The sequence below is a fragment of the Podarcis filfolensis genome (assembly GCF_964270895.1).
Source record: "Podarcis filfolensis genome assembly, chromosome: 2".
Taxonomy (NCBI): domain Eukaryota; kingdom Metazoa; phylum Chordata; class Lepidosauria; order Squamata; family Lacertidae; genus Podarcis; species Podarcis filfolensis.
This window is the reverse complement of record NC_139605.1, coordinates 80,216,413-80,240,203: the sequence shown is the minus strand read 5'-3', so window position 1 is coordinate 80,240,203 and position 23,791 is coordinate 80,216,413. Positions and strand designations below refer to the sequence as shown.

At 42.9% G+C, this 23,791-nt stretch overlaps 2 protein-coding genes across 5 annotated transcripts; one reads left to right on the top strand and one right to left on the bottom strand.

The window, feature by feature from the left end:
- Positions 1-3,619: 3,619 nt before the first annotated feature.
- Positions 3,620-18,160, bottom strand: SLU7 (SLU7 homolog, splicing factor). The gene is made up of 16 exons (XM_083597177.1): positions 17,592-18,160; positions 16,115-16,288; positions 14,754-14,907; positions 14,321-14,401; positions 13,976-14,140; positions 13,265-13,333; positions 12,370-12,417; positions 11,120-11,251; positions 10,712-10,809; positions 9,379-9,446; positions 8,312-8,451; positions 6,681-6,842; positions 5,759-5,863; positions 5,575-5,646; positions 4,667-4,777; positions 3,620-4,302 (listed from the first exon to the last, which is right to left on the bottom strand). The coding sequence occupies exons 2-16, from the start codon at positions 16,276-16,278 to the stop codon at positions 4,123-4,125; spliced, it is 1,749 nt and encodes a 582-aa protein (XP_083453303.1). The 5' UTR covers positions 16,279-16,288; positions 17,592-18,160; the 3' UTR covers positions 3,620-4,122.
- PTTG1 (PTTG1 regulator of sister chromatid separation, securin) lies at positions 17,204-23,537 on the top strand (the record flags this gene model as incomplete). 4 transcript variants are annotated; one of them, XM_083597493.1, is made up of 7 exons in its annotated part: positions 17,204-17,294; positions 18,837-18,870; positions 19,711-19,822; positions 20,463-20,632; positions 21,437-21,527; positions 22,144-22,293; positions 23,377-23,537. In XM_083597493.1, 5 exons carry the CDS (start codon positions 19,732-19,734, stop codon positions 23,448-23,450), a joined length of 576 nt encoding a protein of 191 aa, XP_083453619.1. In that variant the 3' UTR covers positions 23,451-23,537. The 4 variants fall into 4 exon arrangements, with proteins under 4 accessions (XP_083453619.1, XP_083453617.1, XP_083453618.1 ...); XM_083597491.1 differs by lacking the exon at positions 17,204-17,294 and adding an exon at positions 18,385-18,500; XM_083597492.1 differs by lacking the exon at positions 17,204-17,294 and adding an exon at positions 18,507-18,614.
- Between the last annotated feature and the right edge of the window lie 254 nt (positions 23,538-23,791).

Here is a 23,791-nt window from a genome sequence, read left to right as displayed (position 1 = left end):
AATAATACAGTGGTACCTCTGGTTACGTACTTAATTCGTTCCGAAGGTCTGTTCTTAACCTGAAACTGTTCTTAACCTGAAGCACCACTTTAGCTAATGTGGGCTCCCGATGCTGCCACGCCACCGCCGCACGATTTCTGTTCTCATCCTGAAGCAAAGTTCTTATACCAAGGTCCTATTTCTGGGTTAGTGGAACCTGAAGCGTATGCAGCCTGAAGCGTATGTAACCCGAGGTACCACTGTATACAATCACATCATTGTTATCCACTTTATGTCTCTTTGGCTCTTTGGAGCCCAGCAACTTCCTTCTCTCCCACTTCATGGCTTTCAAAGTTAACCTTTATAATACCGGTATATCATTTCATTTTCTGTGTTTTCTAATTGTGAAAAGCTTTAAGTAAATATAAAAAGGGAGAAAATTTTTCATTACAAGTCTTCATACAACCCTGCTAGCGATGTTAATTGCTTACAGTAATCTTTCAAATAGCGTATATATTTACTCCAGTCCTTTTGGAATACTTTGATCATGCTGATTTTGGATTTTTCCTGTCAGCTTTGCCAGTTCCGCAAAGTCCATCATTTTCATCTGCCACTCTTCTTTCGTTGGTACTTCTTGTTGTTTCCATTTTTGGGCTAAAAGGATTCTTGCCACTGTTGCTTGGAATAAGTTGTGCTGTGCTCACCGCATCTTTAAATTTGACCTACCAGTCTGTAAATAGTATGCAAAGTAACAGCATAAGACACATTCTTTGGTAAAGGAAGTTTATGTCCCTTGGGGACATAACTTTCTTCTGTAGGCAATAGATTGAACTCCATGTACCAGCCACATATGCTGTCTTGCCTGCTTTTTCTGTTACGTTTTGAATTCTAATGGTGAATGCGAATGACATCATCCCACCCTTGGTTTTGCACATGCATGCATGCGTCTTTGTAGTTGTTGCAGTTGCAGTTGCGCCCTCTCCCACCTTAGACTGGTGATGCCTTTTATTCAGGTACCAGCAACTACTTTGTACAGATGATGCAAAGGGTATTGAATTGCTCCTTTCTGATCCTGGGCATAAGGTTTCCACCTCTTTTGTGTGATTCAACTGCCCGCTTCTCAAAGTCTCCTTTGCTCCAATGTCCTTAAAATCCAGGCTATATTTGTTAGTTACTGGAAAACTGTACATATTGTGCTGGCCCATCCCTCTTGTGAAGTCTGGGAGTGTTTGTGCAACATCCCTAGAGAGAATATACTATAAACCATGTCTATTAGAAAAACAAAATGCTAAGCTTAGACTACATTTGCTTTCATCAGGATAGATTTTAGCTGGTCTATTGAGATTGCCTATTAGTACAGCCAAAAGCCTTTTAAAGAAATTTCCCCCCAGACATCAAATAAATGAAAAGCAGCAATACCAGGATCTAAAAGAAGCATCAACCAAGCCTATGAAAATAATTCAGGTTGTGCAGAGTCCAACATTTGAAGAGGCTTGGCTCATGTTTTCTACCTAATGCTAGTTCACTTTTGCAGATAACATCATGCACCAAGATGTTGTGCAGTACATATATAAAATCATAGAATCACGAGAGAAGGAAATTATATTGTGACCTATTTAGTATGTATTAAAACAACACTTCAGGCAATGCGAGTCTTCCACATGCACTTGTTTCATAGCCAAAAAAATAGAACTGCTTTTTAAAGCTTGCAGTCTCATTTTGACATTGCAAAATTTTAGCAAGCTTCACTGGAGCACAACGGGCAAGGCAATTTTAACTAAATAAATTTACATTTATGAACAGAACTGCAAGAGGCAGAATTGTGCGTAAAGAGGGAGAGGGTTTTCCCATAAGACAACATGGGTTCTCGCCCTGTGGCTACTGTGTCTTCTTTAAGGTTGCACAAAGCAGCTGAACCTTAAATTAATTCTCCTGTTGGACAAGGACATTAAAGGGGGCTTACAATAATAAGGGCAACAGAAGATAAAATAGTATGTGAGTTTTGGCAGTGGCAGTGACAGCAGACTTCAATAGCATGGCAAACCATGAGGAATGATTGCACAAGGGACTGAGTTTGGGGATAGAGTGGGTTGGATGTCCAGTTCTAGAGAATGAACACAGAGAAGATGGAAAAGGGCTGTTGCTTGAGCTTCAAGGGAAAGGCAGAAACATCAGGAGGAACTGGAGATGGGGTTTTGGTGGTTGGGACTGGCCTTCCAGTGAGCAGACTGGCAGTATGAAGGCAATAACAGCGTTGCACATTAACTGCATCAAAATACAAATTCTACTGGACACAGAAATGCACAAACTAAGCAAGTATGATTAAGGCCAGCCTGCTTTTCATTGTGAACGGTTGTCATTTTGGGATACAAAAGAACTCTAGATCAAAGTTTGATTCCCCTTCAAATCTGGTAAGAATTAGTGCTGTTAGCTTTCATGTAAATGACAATTTTCCTTCAATTTTTTTTCTCCCCGACTTATCAGGGGTGATTCGCATCTAATTTCAATAAAAGAAATTACTGACATTTTAGGAAGTATGTCCAGTATTCTCAGGCCTTGGAAGGAACCAAGTATTAGAAATGCCAATTCAAAATGGAAAAAGCAAAGGAGCACTTCAAAATCGTAAGGTTGAAAAATGAATTGTTTCCCTTTTCCAAGACCCAACAGCTACATCACTAGGGCATATTTGGCAATGAAATGTATCTAGCATCTGCCAACAATGCCCCTCTGCTATCATAATAGGAAAAACATCTCTATGGTTTAGGCAGAAGAATGAATAAGTGTCTCTCATTAAAATCCCAGGTTAGTAGGGGACACTTAAATCTTCCAGGACACTCGGCTAATGACCAGAACAATCACTATTATTGGACAACGAATACCTAACTTCAGGAGACTTGAGTAAGAAATTATGGAATGGTTGCCCTTCAGTTATGGAAGCAGGAGGTTTTTAAGCAGAGGTTGGATGGCCATCTGACATGGATGCTTCAGTTGAGATTCCTGCATTGTAGGGGTTTGGTTCTCTTCCAAAACTACAGTTCTATGTTAAATTCTAGTTTATCAGCAAATATGATTCTATTCATTTAAGGATTCTATTCACTGGGGATTTCTGTCCCACTATTACATTAATGTGTGACATTGTGAGGGGAAGCTGCTACTGTCTTAATCTGAGTGCTATGAAGAACAGACACAGACTGCACCCTCCTTCAAGATGGTCTACCTCCATGCCTACAGGTGTACATTTATCTTCCAACTGAGGGCAATACTTCATGCATCTGAAGAAGCAGACTCTGGTTCATGAAGTTATGCCTCTATTCTAATGGTTTGGGATGGGTATTCAAAAGCCTAGCTGTGTCCCAAGGATGCCAGAAAAGGAAGATGATCTCTGGTTCATTGTCTATTACACTTAGAATCCAGCTCACCTGTGCTGAAAAATGAGCATTTAACGTTATATGCCACAGCTATTGCTGACAACTGTGAGCACAATCCTGTGCTTCCAGTATGCAAGCACGGAGGGTGGGAGGAAAGAAAAGGAACTGGTACTTTAGATGATGGATGCAGAGCAATTGGGGAAGATGTTCTGATAGCTAACTCCCAGAGCAACACATTTAAGACACACGAGATACTTGGAAATCTCATCCAATTCTGCTGAGAAGCTGTCTGAGCTTTTAACCAGAATGGTTTCACAAGAATAGAATTCTGTTAACTTCTGATAAGAATACCCCCCCTTCAACTGTACTGAGTTAATTTATACATAAAAGTAGGTTACAACTGTGTATTTGCCAAGTGGAAAGTACCAAACTCTTGTTCCCTTCAAACAGCAGAAATAGTGACTCCTGCTATTTTTTGTTTGGGGATGTGACACATTCTGAGTGAGAAGAACATTGCCTTTTTGTATTAATAAAGCTACTGGTCATCATAACTGCAACCAGCAGGTTATGGCTGACAAAACATTTGCATTTACAAAGGAAACACAAGATGTAAACTCTACACTCTCTTTTTTCAGTTGAAACATTGCCATATTTATATGCCATATTTATATACACATACACAATACAATACAGGAAACTGGCAGGTTTTCTACTTGGTGATCAAATATAAAAGCAACACCCAAGTCCTGTGGGCTTGAAAGTTCTTTCATAAAAGTTACTGCCCCAGAAACGAGGCCATAGGATCATCTGGCCGCTGGCGCTTCATTCGATAAGCTTCCATTTCCTCCTCTGTTGGTTCTCGGCTTTCATACATGCTGTTATATGGCCTCTTTCTCTCATCTAATTGCATTATTTCTTTCACGTGAAGGAGACGGGCTTCTTCAGCATTTAGTGCCTACAGGAAGACAAAACACAATCCGTAACTGTGTGACAATATTAGTTTACAGAAGCCAGCAAGATCCAATACAGGGAGTGAGGTTTCATTAAATGATAGGCAAGGATGGAGATGGAAAATGGAGATAAATTGTCTTCAGCATTACAGTGATCATGTGGCATAATGTAGGTTTAGCCCATGGGATTCCAACTGTTGGTTACTGGTCTAAACACCGTCACAAGTATTCACCCAAAAGAGTATGACTCAAAAGTCACCAAGTTGTATTCAACACTTTACATCTGCTAACAAAAGGAATCCATCGGTTTGAAAATTACTAAAAAGCAAGAAAAATGCAGATGGCGGATTATTTTTATTTCAAGCATACCTTCTTTAATTTTTCCTGTTTCTTTCTATCTTCTTCACTATCAGAACCTGTACTCTTCTTGTGCTTTTTCTTCTTTTTCTTCTTCTCCTCTTTTTGTTTTTCCTGATGCATCTGCAGAGGGTGGAAAAGAGCAATAGTATTCAGAGGCAGCCCCACGTATAACAACTTGCAGTAAATGAACCTAGGGACTTTTTGAGACTTTGAAGGATGAAATGTTACATGGGCTGTGCTTTCTTATTTTGAATAACCACTAGGCTGATCTTGCAGTTAAAGAGAACTATTCCTTTATATCAGTAGTGGGGAACTTCCGGCTCACAAGCCAAATTAGGCCTGGTGGGAGTTTAATTGGGCCCATGGGGCAGTTTCCCTTAAACCTCATGCATCGGCTGCACCCCAGACGTATGTAACATCAGGTGTGGAGCAAGTAAAGACACAGCTGCAAAGGAACGATTGGGAGCCTTAAAGGGCGCTGCCAATTGTTTCTTGCTAAGCAGGACTTGCATTCGGCACCTTTAAAATTTGATGCCAAATACAAGCTCTGCTGAGATTAGTGTCATTAAAGAACTCCTGATCTGAGCTCCCAAGGGCAACGGATTCCTGCCAAAAGCAGAGGTTTTAATCAGCGTCACTTAGCTGATTGGCACTGACTACAACCCCTGTTGGTATTGGCTGCAGCGACCTTTCTTTGCAGCCTGACTTGAGTTCAAGTTCATCTGCAAAGAAAAACAACTTCACCTAGTGATGGCAGGTGACCTGCAGTGGGCATGGAGATCTGGCCTGCTGGCTGGATGCAGTTCCCCATTCCTGCTCTACAAACTAAATCTCTCTTCCCCTTGACACACCAATAGGGTTTTCTTTTCTTTCTTTCTTTTGTAAAGGGAAGCAGGCAGGAGAAAAAGGCAACCTACCTCCACTAGAGTTCTTTGTTTGGTCACGTACTCTTCCTCAGGCACTTCAATGGGCAATTCCTCATCAGCATTCTGTAGAGAGAATACATAGGAGAGAAAATAAAATTCAACAGGAGAAACAAGTATTAGCCTGGTTTTTTTAAAACTTAGAAGCGGAAAATTTATTTCTTAGGCCAGTTCTTACAGCAATTTCCCGTCCAGCTTCTCCTGTGCAATACGAATACTTTACAAATGAGTAGCAGCATTTGTATCCCCATTTGCCTTCTTTCCAATAGGAACCCCAAATGCACTGCAGGGGGAATAAAAAGAAAAGTAAAATCAGTTACTTTTACCACCATTGCTTGTGCTGATGTAAAGTTACAGAATTATATAAATGTTGTTCAGGATACAACTAAACTTTTGAGAAATATTACTTTCCCTGAAATCATGAAATCTACTTACAGAGGATTTATTAAACTTAAAATTTTCAGCCTAGGAAGGATTTGTTGTACTCAAGATCCTGCTTGTTGGCTTCCCAGAGGCATCTGGTTGGCCACTGTGAGAAAAGGCTGCTGGACTAAGGGTTAGAGCAACTGCCCTATGAGGAAAGGCTGCAACATCTCGGGCAACCCAAAGTTCAGCCCTTTTGATGTTTTGGTTTACTTGACCGAGTTTCTGAATATATGCATAATTCTGCTGCCAAAATGGGACATAAAAGTGCTTCATTTTTGCTGAACTGCGCCCTGAACAGATGTACAGTAGCTGCAGATTTTGAAAACTGTTTCCAAGTCAAATATTTGCAAAGTGAAACGATGGGGCTGGATCTAGATGTCACCCTATGTTAAAGGAAGGTTCCTTCTGCCCACAATAAGCGGAAGCAGGGAAGGCAGCTTTTATTGCTTCTCCCTGCAAATGAATCATTGTAATAAGTAACTTTTAAAACCAACTGTTTTACAGTGGAGTAGTGACCATGTAAGCACAGGAGAACTCAACTCATACCTATGAACTGCGTGCAGGCCAGAATTTGGCTGCTTGCAGCTGAATTAATTCTAAGCAGTAGAACCCTTATTCAAAAATACAAAGTGTAGCCTTATTTTTAGTAAGGTTTCCTGTTCTTGGTTACTTACTGTGTGGTTGTTGATAGTTACATCTTCCTCATATTTAGAACGAGCAACAGCCTTCTCTTGGCCTTTAATAACTGTTCCATGTCTAGAATATTCCACGTAATCTTCCGTCTGAGCAAGCAGCAACTCAGGCGGTGGGGCATCCAGATGTTCTTGTCCTCCATACTGTTAAGAAATAAAGTTTGGAATAATCTTTAGCAAAGGATTATCTACAGTTTAACTACACAGTATTTTACTAATCAAGAATCCCTATCTGGATATTGCAGGAAACAGCTGTAAGCCACTGCAGTATCCTTATATATAGGCAACCCAATTTGCATGGGGTTGTGTTTCTGGTCAGTGGATCACACCAAAGCCTGTCCTGCCATTTCCCAGGTCTAAAATAACCCGCGTGTTGGCGGTTGTGCATTAATTGTACGTGCGCAAAATGGTTGTTGGCTGTCCACTGTGCTCTTTTAAAGAGTTCATGTGCATGTGTATTGAAAGAATTTTCAAATTTCTCTTCAGTAGAATAGAACACACCAACACAAGCAAAACTGAATAAATTTCTACAGTGGTGCCCCGCAAGACGAACGCCTCGCAAGACGAAAAACCCGCTAGACGAAAGGGTTTTTCCGTTTTGGAGGCGCTTCGCAAAACGAATTTCCCTATGGGCTTCCTTCGCAAGACGAAAGCCCATACGGAAATCTCCAGGACAGCGGGGAAGCGCAGCGCGTCTTCCCCACTGTCCTCGGACCTCCTCCGAAGGCTGGCGGTGGGGCGGAGAGACCTTCTCCCCGCGCCAGCCTTCGGAAGGCTCCTCCGAAGGCTGGCGGTGGGGCGGAGAGACCTTCTCCCCGCGCCAGCCTTCGGAAGGCTCCTCCGAAGGCTGGCGGTGGGGCGGAGAGACCTTCTCCCCGCGCCAGCCTTCGGAAGGCTCCTCCGAAGGCTGGTGGTGGGGCGGAGAGACCTTCTCCCCGCGCCAGCCTTCGGATGGCTGTCCTGAAGACTTGCGGTGGGAGGAGGGTTTTCCTTCCCACCGCCAACATTCAGAATGCTGTTCTGAATGTTGGCGGTGGGGAGGAAAAACCCTCCTCCCACCGCAAGCCCCGGGAACAGAGGAGAAGCGCTGCGTGCCTTCCCCTCTGTTCCCGGACCTGTCCTGAAGGCTTGCGGTGGGGAGAAAAGCCCTTCTCCGCACCGCCAGCCTGGCAAGCGGTCTCCATAGGAACGCATTAATTGATTTTCAATGCATTCCTATGGGAAACCGTGCTTCGCAAGACGAAAAACTCGCAAGAAGAAAAAACTTGCGGAACGAATTAATTTCGTCTTGCGAGGCACCACTGTAGCAGTAATTTTTTAAAGCAAATGCACAGCAAGGTTAGACTATAAATCCATTTCCACCTCAAAAATCAGATTGGTCTGTGAACCTATTTACTCCTTGTTGTGTGTTGTATTCTTTTAAGGGGCTTAAGTGAAGGGGTTTTTTTATTTATAAAACCTCACAAATTTATAAATCTTTACAAACTGGCACACGGTTCTGTTCAAAATATGTACTTCAGTAAATCTTGCTTCCTGCATTTCTATTGCTGCATGCAAAAATCCCTGGTTGCTTACAGCTACTAGTCTGGTGCTTATATATGAGGCTGATTTACCTTCTCCAGGATGCTTTCTTTCTGCTGCTCCTTGAAGTCTTCTTTTTTCACTTTGAAGGACTTATACAAGAGTTCAAGTTTTGTAGGATCTGCCTGAAGATGAACTTCAGAGCCTTTTTCATAGGCTTCCCAGGCAAACACTTTTAAGGAATTAAGGAGAGAGAATGTTTGCAATAACTATTTGCTGATATATATACTAACTTCAGGGTATAAGCTGGTTTTGCTCTCAATAGGAACCCAAATAATTTGGGGGGAAGTGGGGGTAAAGACAGACAAGGGAAAGGTAAGGTTCTCTCTGTTTTTACTTTTCACTTCTACTCCCATGAATTATTCTCAGCTTCACAGAGCCAGTTCTAGGAACAGCTGCCATGAATGTCTCTAGGCTTGGCTCTACTGAGCCAGCTTCAAGAACAGCCCACAACATCACTGCCCATCAGCTCAAGCTGGCCTGGAACCCACTTGCTTTGAGCAGAGGGTTCATGGTTTCCAAGGGGCAGAGGAAAGAGAACCGCCTTGGAGAATTATCTAAGGATACAAAGGGGACATTGGGCTTGGAGGACACCTGCATCACTGCAGCCCCCCCCATTTTATACCCCATGCTGAAGGGAAGTGAGTGAGCGAGCAAGCAAGCAAGCAAGCAAGCAAGCAAACAAACAAACAAACAAACAAACAAACAAACAAACAAACAAACAGCTACTTCCTTTCAGCCTAACTCTTGGCCTCAGAAGCCTAAGAGAACTCACAACTGCATGATGCTCTCTGCAGCCAGTGTTCCTTTGGCAGTATGGAGGCACAAATACACCCCCTAGCACAGTTTGTTTTCCTTTTTTTTGAGGGCAAGAGGAGGTATGCAAGGGGGAACATTGAAAACCCTCAATATTTCTCTAAAGTTTTTTTTGGGGGGCGGTTTCCTCTGAATAAGGACCTTTTCCCTCTATTTGCCCAAAATTGAAACTCCCCTGAAGATTAAACTGAGAATAGTTCCTTCCGCTGTCAAAAGCAGGTTTCGTTAAGTAGTAGTAGATGGTGCAACTGAAGGAAACACGTCTGGCAGATTCAGTACTTACGCTGAGTTTGCGCCATTGAAATGGTAGCCCCCGTGTAACGAACGAAGTTGTCACCTGCATAACTGACCCTGGAAGGAAAGACCTTGTAAGTAACCAGGATGCACAGGAAATATGAGTGGTTTTACATGACAAAATGAGTTCTTTCTTCTTTGTTAGGACACTTTCATTGAAAGGAGCCATTCCCATGTTTGCAAAGATGTGCTTCAATGAGCAACACAAGTCCCCGCACCACCCCCAAAAGCAACATAAGTGACGAGCTCTGCCATAGATCTGTAAAATCCAGCCTGCTTCTTGCGTCTCTGAGGAGACCCAACTGCATACACCAGCTTTTCAGGCAATATGCTTGTAGTCAGAGCAATCATCCATTATCAAAATGCAGTATGAGAAACAACTTTCAGATTAAAACCACACACAAGAAAGGAATGTACTGCGACCCTCCTGCAACAGAGCTTTCTTACACAGCATCTGGGGCCCACATTTGTTGGTGACTTACAAGCCAGTCTCTATTTATGCTCACCACCAACCCACTCCCATCCCCATGAAAGTCCTCCCAAGTGTGCTGTGGGTCTTAAGAGGCAGGGATTTCTCTCACCAGTCCTGAGCTGTAGTTAACAAACCACACAAGAGATTTCAGCTCTTTTGCTTTCCCCAAACAGCAACTCAAATGAGAAAACCATGTCTATCACTGAACCTTCTGGCTATATACAGAAGGCTTGAAAGGAAAGCATGGTCTCATCTCAAGCTTGGCTACGGTAACAAGCAGCATGAGAGACTCAGGTAATTTTTTATTTACTTCTTACTCCAGCACAAAGTATAGCTTGGAGGAAAGAGATATAAGCTTTTGGGTATCAGTCCCTCTCAGAAACTCAAGAGCACTTGCCCCTAGTGGGATAGCACATGGATATGTGAATGTCTGTGCAGCATTTAGCTATTCTACTAAATAAAGGGGGACTAATCATTCAGCAGAATAAATAATTTCAACCAAATGATTACGGGCAATGGAGATGTCAAATCCAATTTCTTCCCATGGGTGAAATCCAACAGTGTTTCTTCACCAGTAGAATGGATATTGTTGGTAGAATAGATTCAACCCCCCCCCACTTGCATTCCCTAAAACCTGGTTTGGGAAACCTCTGGCAGATAGGGAAAAAGGAGGTCCATTCACGAGGTTTTGGATGCCACCCAGGAAATCCCCAGTATCAAATTAGTACTAATGAAAGCTTTTCTCACAACTTCCACTGTCATGTATGGGTTTCACCGGTACCCAAATATTAATGTATGAAAGGATGCACAAGACAGTTAAATTATCCAAGCGAGTTAGTTTCAAACTTACTCATCTGGATTCTTTCCGGCATTGGCATACGGATTCTCTCTCATTGCTCTGGTTTTAGGATCATAGTAAGCAGAATTGGGATCAAGATTCCGCAAGTACTGAAAAGACATGAGAATACAGACTTGAAGCTTCAGTGCAGGTAACAGAGCCAACCATCCCTTGAAGATCTCTTAATGCCAACTCATCTATGCAGCTAATCAAATCCTCATTTTATTTTAAGTTAAATGTATTTCTTAATGTCACTAAGCAATTAATTTTCAGTTAAGGATGAGAAATCGAAAAGAGACTATTGGTTGCATATATTAATTAATAAAGCTTGATGAAAGCTTGTTGTGTACTTTTCTTAATCCACCAGTAAAACACAGACAGCAGCTACACAATGACCAGGCTTAATGCGAATCTGCTTACTTTAGCGATATCCTCCCGAATACGCAGGTTTCGGACTGTAATACGCCTTTTGGAGTCAAAATTCTGCCCAGGCATATCAATGTCATCTGCATATTTGTCTTCATCTTCATCTTCACTGTTATGATCTCTTTCCTGAAAACATAGCAAGATGTATTATTCAAAAGAGCAGTAGGTGTAGAACTCATTTGCGCAGTTAATCTAAAATGCAAAGACCTTTAAGCTATTTTAAAAATCCACACAATTTTATTAGTACTCTGTAAATAAATAAACAATTTTATAAGAGTCCTATATGTTTTAATTTATTAGGATCTAAGTGAGGTTAGATTTGCCAAAGTCTATTTCATCCTCGCAGGACAGGTCACTTAGATCCATAAATAGATGCGAAACATCCCTCTAGTTGGTCCATGCTACTCAAGCAGCACAGAGAGCTGAAAGGGCAGCTGATTACCATATTTTTCGCCTTATAGGACGCACTTTTTCCCCTCCAAAAATGAAGGGGAAATGTGTGTGCGTCCTATGGGGCGAATGCAGGCTTTCGCTGAAGCCTGGAGAGCCCCACCGCCAGCCCCACAAGCTCAGGGGACAGCGGGGAGGCGCAGTGCGCCATCCCGCTGTTTCCTGATGTGGTTTGGAGGCTGACGGCGGGGAGACGCACGCTTCTCCCCGCCGCCAGAACCACAAGCTGGGGGACAGCGGGGAGGCGCAGCGCGCCCAGGCTTAGCTTCGCGCAGCTCTCCGCAAGCCGTGGGAGCCCGGCGCTGGTTTGGAGCTTGGGCTTCCCCTGCCCAAGCCCTGCGCCTGGGGGGAAAATAATTTTTCCCCCTTTATTCCCCCCCCCCAAATTAGGTGCGTCCTATTGGCCGGTGCGTCCTATAGGGTGAAAAATACGGTAATTTTGTTGTCTCTATGCAAAAATGCTTAAATAAAACAACAACCTCCCTTATTTTCATAAAGTGATGCTGATTATCAGAGGTACCTAGTTGGGGTGGGAAAAGAGGTGGACCCCTCCCCCAATTTTTCACATTTCCTTTTAACAGTAATAGTTTCTGGTCCATCATATATGATGGCAGGTGATTAATAGGTGGGTGGTTCCAAGCACCTATCAAAATGGCCCACAAAGGTAGGTTCAGTTCTAGATTTGGTCCTTTAGCGTGATCCAGTTGCCCACCTCATAGCACACCAAGCCATTTTCTGTGAAAAAAACAATTCTCTCTCCTGTATCTTGTGAGTTTTTTTAAAATATTCTTTACCGTTTGTGAATTTGGTTCCTCTTCTCCCCATCTATGTCGCGGGGAGTTCTGCGGCAAGGAAAAGTAGCATTAGCACAGTATATAAGCTCCATTTCGTATTTTAGTTTTAAATTTCAAAATATTTTTTAAGAGTGTAAAACTGACATTAACTTTATTGAGGAAGTTGAAAGAAAATACCCTGAAATGGCTCTGGTTTCCTCCCAGTTCAAAAGAAGCTTTAATATTAAAAGTATGGTTTATACTGCCACCTAGTGAATAAATTCACTATCTTCTGCAAAATGAAGGGCACGCCCAAATGAGTAAGCACTCCTGTTGGTTTGTTCATAGCAAAAGCTTTAGGCTTAAGGTAGATTTAAGCCTGATCTAGCGTGACGGGGTGAGCGTCTGTTGCTCGGTCCCAGCTCCTGCCAACCTAGCAGTTCGAAAGCATGTCAAAAGTGCAAGTAGATAAATAGGTATCGCTCCGGCGGGAAGGTAAATGGCATTTCCATGCACTGCTCTGGTTCGCCGGAAGTGGCTTAGTCATGCTGGCCACATGACCCGGAAGCTGTACGCCAGCTCCCTCGGCCAATAAAGCGAGATGAGTGCCTCAACCCCGGAGTTGGCCACGACTGGACCTAATGGTCAGGGGTCCCTTTATCCTTAGTGCTTATTTGTGCCCTCAGCATCATCCTATACCTTTAACTTTAATAGCAGAGGTGACATGTGAGAAAGGGGGACACACATCCCTTGTGATAAAACACCAGGGTACTAATGTTTTGCTACCAGCATGAGTTTGACCAAACTGCGGGAGGCAGTGGAAGACAGGAGTGCCTGGCATGCTCTGGTCCATGGGGTCACGAAGAGTTGGACACGACTAAACAACAACAACAACTAATGTTTTCAGTTCACTTACCACTTGCTCCGTCAGCTTTCCTGAAGCCAGCTCCTCCTGGAGCTTCTGCACTTTCAGTGAGCGTTTAGCCTGTTAAAATGAAAGCAGGATTACTTCTCACATTGGTCTGAAAGTTTCCACAACCACTTCATTCAACATGCAAACATCGATCTTGTTTAATTAAAATTAAATCTATCTAGTTTGGTACTAAAATTCAGTATGAACAATCCCCTTACTAACCCTTAGCAAGCAGAAGTTCTTCTCACCAGAGGGCATCTTTCACTAGACAAGTGGGAATTATCCACTGCTTTGTGAGTGGTGTTCTGCATGCTCAACAGAACTTCCTCTTCCCCTCCTCCCCTTGTGTACCCCCAAAATCTGTTCCAGAGAGCCCCCCAACAATTTGGAAAGATTTTGAAGATCTACGGTGGTCTGCAGGAAGAAGAGGAAGTGGACGTTTTCTTGCACAAGCTGACATATGCTGCATGAGCGAAACAGCAGCACTGGACAAAATGCATTGTTTGAAAGTCACTCTTGGCTCAATGGTCTGGCTGAGTAAAAGGCAGCTTTTCATGCACCTTACCTTAAACATTTCTACTGGTATTTAAGTTAGTGTGCAAGTTAATTCTACTCTAGATAAAAAGTGACCTATTTCAACATTGATATATGGCACAACTTCCCAAGAGACTGTCAGAATCTTTTTAAAGGAAAAAAACACACCACCCTACTTACTAAATCAACCTTGGCGTATTCTTCTACAATCTTCATATGCTCCTCTGGATTATAGCCATTCCAACGGTCTCTTTTTCCATCATAGTCAAACATCAGCTGTGGTTGCATGTGCTCATCTGGTGCAATGTTGGTTCCTGTGAATTTGGCTCCAACCTTTCTAGGTCTCTGCAGGGAAGAAAATAGACCATAACCTTAGCACTGCTCCTGTTCTTCAGAAAAGAAACTAGCCACATTATTATTCCTTTTTTTGTATCAGAGAGCTTGGGGAAATTAATTTTTCAGGATGTTAGCAAGATTCACAGTTAATTTTATCCAATTTCATGTAAAAATAATAATAGTGCTTACCTCTAAGCAATCTTTCTTCTTGTGTGTAAGGGCACCACAGTTCTCACATGCTCCTTTGCGGTACTTGGTTGCATGAGAATTCTGAACAAAAAACAAAAACAAATGAAAACTTCCTATCAACAGCACACCTACTTCCCTCCACTCAGCCTCGATCAGAATATAGTTGGCCCCATTTGACTGCAAAAGAAACAGATCTACAATACAATTAATTTTATCTGTAATGATAATTGCAGAGAACTTGATCCGTAGCTTGAAGTGTACCCCTGCAAGTCAACTAGTGTAAAACTATCCCACAACATCTGATACTCAGAAAGATAACAAACTATCACGGAACTCAATCTTTTGAATGCCAGTAATAAGAAATAAAGGACCGCAAACTGATTAGGATTTATTCACATTCTAGAGTGCCAGCATTCCCACCATGGCGACCTACCTCTTTGACTCCTCGCTTATACCATTCCCCTAGAAATGTAAATTCTTGTTGCTTCTCTGGCTGAGGTCTCTGATGCTTTAGTGTAGGCCTTTTTGAAGGATCTATATACCATGGGACTGAGGAAATGTACTGAGGAATATGAGGGTTGATGTCTCTGTAATAAATAGAAAACACACACATTGAAGTGGGAGTAAGCCCCATTGAACATACTGGGAATTACTTCTGAATAAATACGGTTGTGTTATGGTTGCATTGTTGAACAACTAAATGTTACAGATATCCACAAAATAATGTTGTGAATGCTTTGTGACCGGGTAAGATGGACCTTAAGTCTGTAAGGGTTCCCATGTTGAGATAGAGATCAAGGAGACTTCTAAGTGGAAATCATTTTATTTCATTATTTATTTTTATTATGCTCTGACATTTATATGCTGCCTTTTCCCTACCATGGAACCTGACACCCAGCTGAACTCAATTGAGACATGCCTCCAAGTACATAGACTCAGACCCACAGAAGGGATGACAACAGAATCCCCAATTCAGTGCTTTTTAAAATACTTTAAAAAATAGATTGGTAATTTCAAGCACAGTGGTACCTCTGGTTACAAACTTAATTCATTCCGGAGGTCTGTTCTTAACCTGAGGTACCACTTTAACTAATGGGGCCTTCCACTGCCGCGCGATTTCTGTTCTCATCCTGGGGCAAAGTTCTTAACCCAAGGTACTACTTCCGGGTTAGCAGAGTCTGTAACCTTAATTATTTGTAACCCGAGGTACTACTGTAACAAAACATACCCATACAAGGAAAATAGAGCTTAGCAGCTGTGCATAAAAGAGAGAAAATAGTGGCAGATGGTAGTACATTTTAGATGTTCCAATAAAGGCAATCACAGGGTCTCTCCATAAGGGTCCATGAGTCAATGGAGGGTCAAAACCATGTTCGATTGTCTTAACAATACTGTAAAAGGATACCATGTTATATAGGAAGTGTGAGTCTTTTCCCCTCCCAGATCGATATTCTGAGCACTGAGCTTTGGTCCTTCCTTTTTGCTTAATTTTTTTTTTAAAAACCCCTCACATTTCAAGATTTCAATCCCTTCCAATTGCCTGCCCCACTCTGGAAAGGTTAGGAAAAGACTAGACAGGCTGAAGGCAGGAATAAACCATACATTTCAGTTTATTCATTTCATTACCCATTGGCTATAGAAATTCCAAAACTATCAAGCAAGATGAAAGAAATTCCTTCTAGGTACATACCTCCTAACTTCAAAATAATAAAACATAAAGTCATAAAAGAAGTGCAAGTTTGAAGGAAATACAAGGGAACTGCTAGCAGATATGAAGGGATACACAAGACTTACTTTCCCTCTTCATCTACTTCTGCTGGTGCATTGCCCAGTTTTCTCTGTTCTTCCAATTCCTTTTTCTTCCTCCAGTCCTCCCTGGTCATCTTCTTAGGCTCTTCTAAGCCATTTGACCCTCCAGGAGGGTTAGCAGCTATCGTTTCCATACTACCAGATTCCATGATCTTTTACCTACAAACAAGAATGCAGGTTTATCAGCCAGAGAAATAGATCAAACACTGTTTTAATACATGTCCTTATGAATGATCTCAAACTGTTAACTATAGTCAGTATTTTGCACGTATTACTTCTCCCATCGACCCTTCACTGGTGTTCTTATAGTAATTGGAGCCAGGCCACAGCCATCAGAAAAAGTAGCTACCATATGAAATATAACACCATTCTCTCTCTGAGAGATGATAACAAAAACAGAAGCAGCTGGGATTAATGGGATAATGCACAAACTCCCCATGAATCCAAGAAATGATTCAAAAACCGTAACATGCAGAGATAGTGTCATATCATAACCGCACTCTGCTTAACACCATCCTAACTCAAGACAGATTATAATACCTCTTCAAACCCCACCAATGTGACTGTTAAATAAGCTGCCTCCTATAAGTTACCACCTCCTATAAATTAGGTGAACATGAAACCAAAAACTAGGTAGCCTATCTGATGCTTTGGGAGTTATAAGCCTCCCAGCTATTTTCTCCACTCCTTCTGTGGCTGCATAGATCCCTAGAAGACTCCTCTAGCAGGATTTAGCCACCGATGTTTATGTCTTTATGAACCATTCTCAACGAGCTAGCATTATTAGTCACAACAGTACGTAACTATGTTTATGTGGGTTCCCTTCCCTCTCAGTAGTAACAGTTTAACGAGAACACCTCAGCTATGACCTGCTTAGCCATCATAGCAAAAGAACATCTATATGATCTAAGCAACTGGAAGCAAACACATAATTTCAAGCACAGTTAATGTACTGATCAATCAGCCTGGCAACTGGAATTGTGTGTTTAACGGAGAGATGCTGGGGGAGGAGGGCGGTAGGCTAGAGCAGGAGCTCACTATACGGTCGGCCCCAGTTTTAACACCCCCCCCCAACCACAAGGACGTCAAGAAGCCGAAAAGAAGCACAAAAAGTCCTTTTTACGACCCTCTTGTGTTTCCCGTGACAAATACGTAGCTGAAACAGGTAAACCAAATAAACCTCCAGAGAAGGTCCTGAGGAGAGGCTTAGCGGGCCTTTGTTTACTCCTCTGTGTGAAAACACAGAATGTACCGAAACCCAAAGGGAAGAGGAGAAACAGCAGCCACCACGGAGGCTCCGGGGATTTTAAACGTCCAGAGGGACACAATATCCTGAATACGTACTCCGTATAAACAAACACAACTTTCAGGACATTGGAAGCGGCCTCTGCCGTCCTACAGGGGAAATAAAGTTTCCTCCGCCGGGTAACACTCGCAGGGCAGCCACAAAATCCAGCCTTACCGAAGTTGCCAGCCCCGACAGCTGCCGTTTCTACGCCACAGGCTTCTCGGCACCGAGCAGGCCACACTTCCGCTTTGCTTCCGCTTCCCACAATGCAGCGCGCCGCTCCATCCGCCTTCCTCTTAAAGGGGCACCGCCCTGATTCCAAAGGCATCTCGTCCTCCGCCCGGTCCTACCAAGGCAGCCCGATCCCCACGTGCATTTACTCGGGGTTAAGTCCCACTATGACTCCAGGGCGCTTTGCTTTCGGTGCGCGTCTTAATTAGAATCCCGAGGGTCGAAAGCCAGTCCACTAGGGGTTTTGGTCTGGCTGCAGTCCTGTAAGGGCAGTAGGAGGAAGCCCCACTAGAGCAAAGCAGTCCTCCTGGACAGGACTGCTGCAGTGACTGTATGCATGAGCTTCCTTGCACTAGATGGGACTCCTGTGCTTTTAGCATTGTGGTTGGCTTCAATCTTTATATGGCTGCCCACTTATTTGGGAGTAAATCCCAGTACAATGAGACTCCGGAAGAGTATTAGGACTAGCATTGCAAGCCTTTAAGCCCTCTTTGTTTTTGTTGCAGCAGATCGACAGGGCTGCCTCCTCCTCCGCCCATAACAATAATAAATAGTAATGATGGTAATAGTAACAACAACAATTTATTATTTATACTCCGAAAGTGCTGCACCTCCTGTCTTACTCCGCCGACTGCAGCGAGCAAGGGTGACTTTAGGGCTTTGCAGTCTCACCCTACTCATACGTAGCTGGGAATGAACTCCCACTGTGCACTGCTCCCATAGGAAATACAGTTACATGCACCTTGCAACTAGCACGCTTCATCTGCTGTCCCTTTGCCTCGTCGTGGGTTCTTTAACGAGCCGGGAAAGCGTGAAACCCCGCCTCCTCTCCTCCGCCATTGGTTTACCGAGGTAGCAATCAGCAGCGGCTCACGCGGGGAGTAACGACCAATGGGGAAGGAGGGTGATGATTTAAAAGTGACCCGTGCGGAAAGCGGAGCTCGTTAGTGGTGTATCGCTTTTAGTGTTCGTGTTATCAATTATTTGGCAGTGGGTGGATGCGAGGTTTAAAAGCTTGTTTGCCTTAAATTTTTGTTTCCTTTTTTGTCATTGCTTCCTAATGTCTCGTCTCTATCGGTTCTAATTCAAATGTGCTGGTTTTATGTTTATTAACAAGTTGTGTTGCTTTTCTAAAATTCTGTATCCTTTTTGCTTGGACTAAAATTATTTTATTATTATTGCTATCAGGTTCTTTGTTTCCTTTGGTCCATTCTATAGGCAGGTAAGTAATGCTAAAGAGAAGTTGGCTTTTTGGTGTTTTTTCCTAAGAGTTAGAAATACTAGTTAAATCAATCAGGTCTAGGGCAACCTAAGACTCCAGTCCTGACTGTACAGTACTTAAGATGGGCAGTCAGTAGGTTTCCTGGTGTGCCTTATTGCTGAGTACTGCGCATGGTCAGGCAAGTTAGTGAGACTGCATTAAAATGATGGAGAACAATGTGGGTGGGAATACACTTTGTAGGGTCGCCTTCCTCTTTTTGCTGTTACTTTTTGGGTTACACTGCTATAATGCTAATGTCTGGCATTTAACACTGGCACTCAAGTATGTGGTAGCATGGAAAGTATTGCTTTAGTATATGTGTCAAAACCTGTAACTTTAGGCTGCAATTCTTTTAAGCATTTATCTGAGAATAAGACCAATTGAACTCGGTGGGACCTACTTCTGAGTAGGCAGCAATAGTTCACTGTTGTTCTTAACTTCAGAATGTAGTCCTCTGTAAATAGACACTTTAAAAAAGTGCTTTTTTTTAAAAAAAAGACTGTTTTGTCACCACCACCATGTATTTTTCTAAACTGCTTTAGTGAGTAGTTTTTGTTTGCATTTTGAGTTCTGTCTAGTGTTTAACAGTTATCTGTACATACCAGTGCACTGTACCTAGTCAAGACAAACACTTGAAAGAAGTGCATTAAACCAGTGGTCGCCTTTGCTCCAGAAGGTTCTGGAGGAGTTTCCCCAAGTGATTGAAGTACTACTAGTGAGACATACTTGAACTCCTGTAATGATGACAGAAGGCTAAGGATGCAAGGAAACACGAAATAATAATGTATATATCTATTCTAGCAATCCTTGGATGTCAAAGTGATGGCGACACAAATTTACATAGAAAAAGAGAATGATGAAATTGGCACAGTTGCTTCTTCTAAGGGTCGGATGCAATTGGTATCTGCACCATGTAAGTTTGTATTCATGCGAATTTAAACTGGTATAAATGAATGGAAATACCTTTTTTAAACCAAAGCTCCATTAAAGATGCTGATAAACTTGAATTAATAAGTTAGAATGCTTAATATCAACTTTTTATAGCTTTCTCCTCCTTTTTCTGGAGGCAGCAATGATAACAGGTCAGCTCAGCTTAGAGGTACCGGATGATGAAGTCTTTGTGGAAGGACAGGATGCCGGGAGGAAGGAAAAATGAGAACTAACTGTGGCTTCTCCTTTATTCTGCCTCATGGAGTATTCTTAGCAGCACTGGCTTGATTTGCTTGTCTTGCCTGTCACATTAACCATGGTTTAATGTGAACAAGCAGCACACTCAGAATCTCCTGGGGCATTCCTGCTGCATTTTGGATGAAACAAACCAGGGCGTGGTTTGTCATGTCACCTGAACCTGCACTTGTTTATCTCCAAATGAACCAAGAGGTATAAGTTAAGAACAAACCTTGGTTTGTTTGGAGAGAGACAAACAACAAACTTGGGTTCATATGACATGATAAACGTCTGTTCTGACTTGTTTTGCCTGTGGTGCCCTTGAATGAAGAAGTTTTGGTACTTTGGGTCTCAAGCATGTTGGCTGACTTGATTTTCTTCCATAGCAAAGAGTTTTGCTGAAAGGTCCTGCCCCAAGACTCCACTTGTTGGAAGGACAGCTAACGTAAATCCAGCAGCATCCCAGTCTGTCAGAAAGGTTCTAGGAAATTTGAATAGGTCTTCAACAACAACAAAGAGTAACTTCCCAAAAGGAAAAAAGTATTCTACGAAAAAGGTTAGTAGAGCTAATACTCCATAGGACTGCATTAGATTCTCAAAACAGAATTATTCCTAGGCTGGAGAACTGTCCCAGATATAAGCAGAACAATCAGAGCTGCAGCTTAGGCAAGCTGAATAGAAAAGATCATAGATGTGTGCCAATCTGTCAAAATTTCAGCAAGTGATAATGATCAGTTACAGATAGGTAGCCGTGTTGGTCTGCCATAGTCAAAACAAAAAAAATTTTTAAGGTGCTACTGGAAGGAAAAAATTTTTTTTGTTTTGATAATGATCAGCTCACCTTAAACTAGCCTCTTGAGTAACTGAAGCTTTCATCTTGTGTAAAACTTTTCTTCCAGAAAAGTAGTACATTGGTGGGTATGAAATAGGGGGATGACTGGCACATAGCAGGAAAAAGAGAGTTGTGTGTACATAGAAACCAGCTTTCTCTCTAGCTCATGAAGGAAGAATGCATTCACAAGGATGATTAAAGCTAAGAACACTGGAAAATCTGCTGGTCACAACAAGAACAACAAAAACCAGGGTGGCACCTGAAAGGGGATTTCTAAGTGAAAATAAGGGAAGGCCCTGGGAAAGGAAAGAAGTGGGGAGGCAGCCTGTTTAATTCTTCCTTGATTAAGGAGTTGGGAACAAGAAGTCATGGTGTTATAATAAGCATGATTTTGGGAATTCCCAAGCTGTGGTCCCTGGTCCACCAGTGGAAAGCATAGATTCAGCATATTAACGGGAGAAATCTCTAGTCTGGCTGTTGTAAGACTTTGTTGTAACCACTTTTTCTCACTTTTTATCCTTATTTAAGGCTACTGAAACTGCAAACAGAGTTGAAAGCAGCAGCATGGTTCCTGAAGACTATCCAGAAAAGGAGAACCTCTTTTCCTATGATCCTTTAGGTAATGCCTGCCAAGGATTATTTTGGTTTCCTTGGAATAGAGGGGGTGATTGATTGATTGATTGATTGATTGATTAGTTGATAATCAATGCAGAGATTTGAAGCAGGAGGTGGTTCTGCTGGAGTGTCATAGGTTGCTGTATGTCTTGTTAACTGACCTTCTATACCGTAAGCTGCAACGCATGCTGGGGTTATGTTCTGGGGATCGCACCTAAAGGCAAAATTGTGTAAAGTCAAAGTGTATTGGGTTCATTGGTAGGTGGGATTGCCAAAGATTCCCCCCAGATGCCCGTCCTATCATCATCATTATTATTTTTATTATCATTATCATCATCAACAACATCAGCCGAGCATGTTAAACTGAATGGTCACACATTAAATACACGTAAGTTGCAGGATTACTGTACTAGAAGTTGCCGGACATAACAGATACATAAGTTGAGGGAATCTGAATAAAAAATCAGTCTTATGCATTTTATTTATGCTCTTTGCATGCTACTCAGTAGCGGTGTAAACCCTGCTAGCTGAGTGAATTATGTTACTGCCCCACTCCTCTAACAAGTAGTGGAGAGTGATGCTCAGGGGCAGTGCTAACCACTGTTGTTGTTTCTGAACAGACTTTGAGAGTTTTGAAGTTCCCGAAGAGCACAGGCTGAGCCACATGCCCCTGACTGGAGTTCCTCTGATGGTATTTGAAAATGCCTCTGACAGATTTGCAAGCACAATCTCTGTACCCGCAAAAGAGCCTTCCATTTCATGGGGCTATGGTAAGTGTCAGAGCTACCCTAGGTCCCAGCTCACAAAGGACCAACGCTGCTTCGTTGTTAAGTATAAAAGTCTTTATTGAAGTTCAGTTTCACTTCCAGACCCGCAGCGCGCAGCTCCACGTCTCAAGTGTCAGACCGCTGATCCTCCGTCTGAGTCTCCTCCCCCTTGACACCAATTTAAGATTCTAGCCTTGCTCCACCTTCTCCGCTGCTCCTTTCTCCTCTGGGTCCGCCTGCCCGCCGGGGTTCCGCCCTTTCTAGCCTCTTCTCCCGCTGATTCCCCTGAGCCTTCTCCCTCCCTCCGGCGGGCTTTAGGAGCTGGTTCCCCATCCGGGTCTCCTGCTGTTCTGCGCGCCTGCACATTTGAACTTGGCGCGCGCGCCCAGCCAGCAGCTTTCCTCCTGACCGTTCCACTGCTGCTGTCACTGCTTTCCCCTTCGGGGGGGCTAGCTGCAACTGACCTCCCCTCCGTTGGAGGCGTGGTCAGCCCTGACTCCCTCTCTGGAGGAGACACTGCCCCTGACACATGTGACGCTTCCCCCCCACTACGCTCTGGTGGGGAAACTGGTCCCGATCCTCCACTGCTGCTTTGGGGTTCCCCTCTGGCTCCTTGTTTCTGGTGCGTCCCCCCTGGGACCCCCCTTGCCCTGACCATCGGCGCCCCCTTCTGGGAATCTTCTGATTCGCTGGAGAAGCTCATGGAATCTCTCGGGCCACTGTCATACTCCCCTACGCTGCCCTCGGATTCTTCCCCTTCGCTCTCCCAATCCTCTCTCCCCAGTGCTCCTGCTCCTGATTCCCTGACAGTAAGTAAAAAAAAAGTGATTTGCATCCAGTAAAGTGAGTGGCTGTAATGCTGCATTGTAAGGGGCAATACTTGGTTGGAACAGAGCAAACACAGAAAGAATTGAAAAGCAACTTGGTGGTTGTCCACCAACAACTGCCTAACATTTGGGTGACTAGGGTAAAAGGGGCACTGGAAAAAAAATGGAGATTAGGAATGTAACCATGAACATTAGAAATGAAAATATTAAAATTTGAATGTATCTGACTTGATGTTAACTGGCTTTTTAAATCTTTCAGATACCCTGCAGTCCACTCAAGACTTCCTGGCAACTTTGGATGAAATAGTAATTGATCTTCCCCCTCCCTTATAATATGTAAACAGGCTTATCTCTTTTTAAGCTGAATTTTGAGCAAGCTGTATTAATTTTCATAATAAAGGACTTGGATTAAAATCGCAAGACGACTTTGAATGAACTGACTTAACAAAACGAAGTAAAACTTGCCAGAAACCAGAAGGTTGGGCAAAGCTAGTCAATGCAGTTAAGATTAGGACTCTAGACTGCTTTCCTTGACAAAAGGAGAAAATGACAAATAGGGTTGTGAAGGAGGCTCCTCAACATGGTTGGTCTTGCAGTTTCAGTCATCTGGTGGCTTGTTGCTATGTCTGCTTCATGCCTTTTGCTCACCTGAATGTGGATCTGTGAATCTGAGT